This window comes from Littorina saxatilis, linkage group LG8, assembly GCF_037325665.1.
Source record: "Littorina saxatilis isolate snail1 linkage group LG8, US_GU_Lsax_2.0, whole genome shotgun sequence".
NCBI classification, from domain to species: Eukaryota; Metazoa; Mollusca; class Gastropoda; order Littorinimorpha; family Littorinidae; genus Littorina; species Littorina saxatilis.
Genome location: NC_090252.1, coordinates 7,625,843 through 7,630,842, shown reverse-complemented (window position 1 = coordinate 7,630,842; position 5,000 = coordinate 7,625,843). Strand labels below are relative to the sequence as shown.

Below are 5,000 nucleotides of genomic sequence, written 5' to 3'. Positions count from 1 at the left end.
TTGTCTTTTGGCAGTAAACTACTGCGAACTAATCACTAAAAATAAGTGATATTACCCAGTAGGTATTCACCATTAAAATGAATATACATTGATCATCATTCTGACAAGGTCAAGGTCATTTTGACCCCATATTTCAGATGTGTTTAAACTTGGACACCATCAAGATTTGCAGTGGCTCATCTGTTGTACACACTGGACATCTGATTCAACAATTACATTTCAGCAGGGGTTCAGATCAATGGTGCACAATCAACTAGGTCAAAGGTCAAGGTCAAAGTCAAAGGTCACTATTTGGACCATTTATTCTCAAAAACGGGGCCTAAAATAGAGATAGGCCATTTGTGAGTAATTATGGTGTGCTCTTCCCATTTCTGCTGTATGACAAAGTGTATATTTGCTAGTTTGTCCTGTATCATTAAATATTCAAAATGGCCGCCACAAGCCTGAAAACTCACCCACACACAAAAACTGACAATTCTTTAAACATAACCACTCTATTTATTATCAACTTTTGTTTCAACATACGTTTGTATCAATAACGTTGCATAATCAGTACAAATTTCAACAACATTTAAGATGTTATGGTATTTCTGTGGCAATTATAACACAATATACACAAATCTCAAATGGGCTAAAGCTGAATATCAGAATCTGCTGGTAGTGAGGCTCGGTGGTCTCCATACGTCCCTCAACTTCCTCAAAGCCATCGGGCGTCACATTGAGTGCTCTGGTCTTCTGGATCTGTGGGTCGAGAGCAATGTCCTTGGCCCGAAAACAGCTGAACAGGTGCTGGCAGGCAAGTCCTATGTCAGAGGGATGCGAACTCATAAGTTGACCTGGCAAGCCTTGTGGAGAATACTCCTACCACAGTTGCTGCAGTACGTCCACGGCAGTGATGATGAGCTCGCACAAGAGATTGAAGACGAGATGGTTCGTGATGACACAGCAGCACTTGTACATCTTCTTGCCAACAAACGCTTCACAGACCTTGTGGACTCGTTTGCTGCTTCGCGGGCCAATCCAAACTTCCAGTTCTGGTGGGAGTACCTGAAGATGGTAGAAATTCTCCTCCAGTTCACACGCGCCAGTAGAGATGGCGACTGGAATCTGCATCTTCAAGCTTTCACGGCAATGCTCCCCTACTTCATGAGATATGATCATACCAACTATGCTCGATGGGGCACAGTCTACGTCAGTGAAATGAATCAGCTCCCCGAAGAAGTGAAGAAGGAATTTGAAGCTGGGCACTTTGTTGTGAAGAGGAGCCAGAGCAAGTTCAACCAGGTGGACCCAGATCAAAGTCAAGAATGGCTGAACGGGATTGGAAAGTCATGTGGAGGGATTGTGGGCATCACAAAGACACCGTCTGCTCTGAACCGTTGGGCCCTCTCGTTCAATCTCCGATCTCACATTGCAGGAGAAACAAGAGCAGTCTTTAAAGCAGAGGTTGACGAGAAGAGCATTCACAACGAATGCAACAAGGCCAGAAAAAGACAAGACAAAACTGATGAAGAAAAGTTGTTTGACAACCTTAAACGCTTCAAGGTTTTTTCTCTGGATGTGCCTGAAGATCTGCAGAACATTGCATCGAAGGATCTTACAACCAAGAACATCGAAGAAAACCTGTTGACAGCACGTGAAAAAGGACAAGAACAGGTGAAAACATTTGTTCGGGAGAGACTTGTGCCCTGTGAAGAGAGGAAAGTGAAATTCCGCGATGCTCTGCCAAAGAACAAGCCTCTGACATTTGCCAGTCTGTACGAGGTGAAGCAGAAGGATGCAAAGAGTGGGAAACAAAAGACGGTCAAAGCTGACAGAAAGATTCTTCAGCGGTTGATCACGGCCTATGAAGCAGGGCGCAGTGTTGATCTTTCTGTGATCATGAAGCATGAGCTGATGCCAGTACCCCCTTCACTTGCTGAAACTGATGGCAGTTTAAGGTCAGGATCACAAGCAAGCTTGCTTAAAATCCTCACAAGTGGTGTAAACTGTCCTCCAGGCATTGAAGCACATGAGCTTGGAGACAAGGCAACACTTGTCGTTGATGGGCAAGCACATGTTTGTGCACTTGGAAAGCCACAAGGTGCAGCTACATTTGGTGATCTTGCTGACACATTCGTCAAGTCTCTCCTTGCCCAAGGACATGCCTTTAAACGCACCGACATCGTCTTTGATCGGTATGATCAGCTGTCAATCAAAGGTGGAACAAGAAAGAAGCGGAGCAAAGGAGCTCAGCCCATCAGGAAACTGATAGAGTCTAAGGACACACCCCTGCCAGCCAAATGAGACAACTTCATGTTTCACCCTGAGAACAAAGCTGATCTGGCCAAATTCCTGTCTCGGCAACTCATCCTGCAGGCACCAGATGACAAAACTGTTGTGGTTTCCGGTGGTTTCAGTGATCCAACTCAAGTTGAGTCATCCAAGCCAGACGTGGACACGACTCCGCTAGAGGCCAGTCACGAAGAGGGTGATACACGTGTTGTTCTGCATTGTGTGAACAGCGATGCAACCAGCCTGGTTGTTTCTTCACAAGACACAGATGTAGCTGTATTGATTCTTGCACATTTTGACAAAATGAAGTGCAAGAAAGTGTGGATGAAAACTGGCACAGCAAAGCGTAGACAGTACATCCCAGTTCACAATATTGCCAAGAGACCTGACATGGAGAAGGCAAAGCTCCAGAACTTGATAGGATTCCACGCCATCACTGGCTCGGATTCCACATCTTTCCTGTCTGGCCAAGGCAAGGTATCTGGGTGGAAAGTGTTTCAGCAACATCACCAGCTGCTGGCAAATTTGGGGAAAGGGCAGCTGACAGACGACACGTCAAAAGAAGCAGAGCAGTTCGTTTGCAAGCTGTACATCTCAAACTGTGAGACTGCAGATGGTGCCAGAACCATCATGTTCCGGAAAGCCACCGCCCCAGAAAATCTGCCCCCATCCAGTGATGCTCTGAGCTTCCACATCAAGAGAGCTCATTATCAGGCCTCAGTCTGGCAACAAGCTCATGAGAAGAAGCCGAACCTGCCGCCGATTGAAAGCATGGGCTGGCAACTGAAGGATGGCGTCTTTCTCCCCGTCCTGAAAACCCTTCCGTCTGTTCCAGACGCGTGCCTAGACATCATCTTCTGCACCTGCCAGAAGCAGTGCAGCAGTGGAAGGTGCAGATGCAGAAAGGTGAAGCTACCATGCACAGCAGCGTGCAAATTCCGGGAAATGCACGAGGAGTGTCTTAACGAGTGGTGAACTGACCGTGACCCTTTGGACGTGTGTGATGTTCATTGACCTTACCATATGAAATGTGAACATTTGACATTGTTTGCTGAATGCCTGTACATAGCTGATATGTTTACCTGTTGCTGAGCTTGTTCTCAACATGTTTCGGAAGTTTTTTTTCTCGTGACAGAGTATTATGGAACATTAACGTTTGTCATGCTTCAGATTTGTGTATATTGTGTTATAATTGCCACAGAAATACCATAACATCTTAAATGTTGTTGAAATTTGTACTGATTATGCAACGTTATTGATACAAACGTATGTTGAAACAAAAGTTGATAATAAATAGAGTGGTTATGTTTAAAGAATTGTCAGTTTTTGTGTGTGGGTGAGTTTTCAGGCTTGTGGCGGCCATTTTGAATATTTAATGATACAGGACAAACTAGCAAATATACACTTTGTCATACAGCAGAAATGGGAAGAGCACACCATAATTACTCACAAATGGCCTATCTCTATTTTAGGCCCCGTTTTTGAGAATAAATGGTCCAAATAGTGACCTTTGACTTTGACCTTGACCTTTGACCTAGTTGATTGTGCACCATTGATCTGAACCCCTGCTGAAATGTAATTGTTGAATCAGATGTCCAGTGTGTACAACAGATGAGCCACTGCAAATCTTGATGGCGTCCAAGTTTAAACACATCTGAAATATGGGGTCAAAATGACCTTGACCTTGTCAGAATGATGATCAATGTATATTCATTTTAATGGTGAATACCTCCTGGGTAATATCACTTATTTTTAGTGATTAGTTCGCAGTAGTTTACTGCCAAAAGACAACTTAAAATGCACACATGACAAAACAGTACAAGTCAATATTGTCAAGTCTCATGTGACCTTGACTTAAGGTCAAGGTCAAATACTCTGACAAGGCAACCATTGCCTATCGGTCATCTACCAACTAGCCAAAAATTAACACTGTATCTCTAAAAACACCAAAGATATAAGCATTTGTTTGAGAATTAGTAGTCTCTTGATATCATGGCGGCCATCTTGGAAACCGTTGAATAGTAACGAATATAGGCATTTTTGACTTTGGCAACAGGCAGAAATGAATTCAGCACACCCAAATCCATAAGAATCAACCTGTTGCCATTAATTACCTACAAATGCCTACCTCTTTTTATTTAGGCCTCTTTTCGAGAATTTATCCTAGTCTATTTAGACATACGAACAAAACCATGTCAGTCAGTATTGCGATACATCAATGCTGCCATAATTTCTTATTGCAGTCATATATTTTAAGAAAGTATTTCCCCGGCTGTGTTTTGTCATCCTATTTTGGTCTCCTCCGGTTTTGTTAGGCTTTTACCGGTACCGTTCTATAGATTATAGCTCGGCCAAGGCCTGCAATTAATAACAGTTTTTTTATTTTTTTATTTTTTTTTGTAAACGGTACCCTTAGTTTCAGAAATTCAAGTTATGATCAGAAAAGTTTCCGGGGAAAAACATTGACACTTCTTTAAGCACACACACTTAAAAAAGAAAATTAAAAAGTAAAGAAATAACATTTAGAATCTGTGTCTTGATCATTACTCTAGTTTCATTTCAACAGAAGGCAAAACAGTCGGTTTCAGTCAGCTTCTAAGATTCAATATCACAGCAATAATAGCAACAAATACTTACAAGGCCTCTCATTCTTGACGGAAAAAACTTGAGCTGCAAACAACACCGCAATTAATATAAACGGTTGCTGAAAAGACTTCATTTCCACG

General features: G+C 42.8%; 1 protein-coding gene across 1 annotated transcript in view; it reads right to left on the bottom strand.

The window, feature by feature from the left end:
- LOC138972674 (uncharacterized) overlaps positions 1 to 5,000 on the bottom strand; it is a 17,341-nt gene that overhangs the window by 11,864 nt on the left and 477 nt on the right. Inside the window, exon 1 of the mRNA XM_070345330.1 lies at positions 4,912 to 5,000. This exon is cut by the window's right edge and continues 477 nt beyond it. Coding sequence (XP_070201431.1) covers positions 4,912 to 4,993 — 82 coding nt within the window. The 5' untranslated portion in view covers positions 4,994 to 5,000. The remainder of the gene's footprint in view (positions 1 to 4,911) is intronic.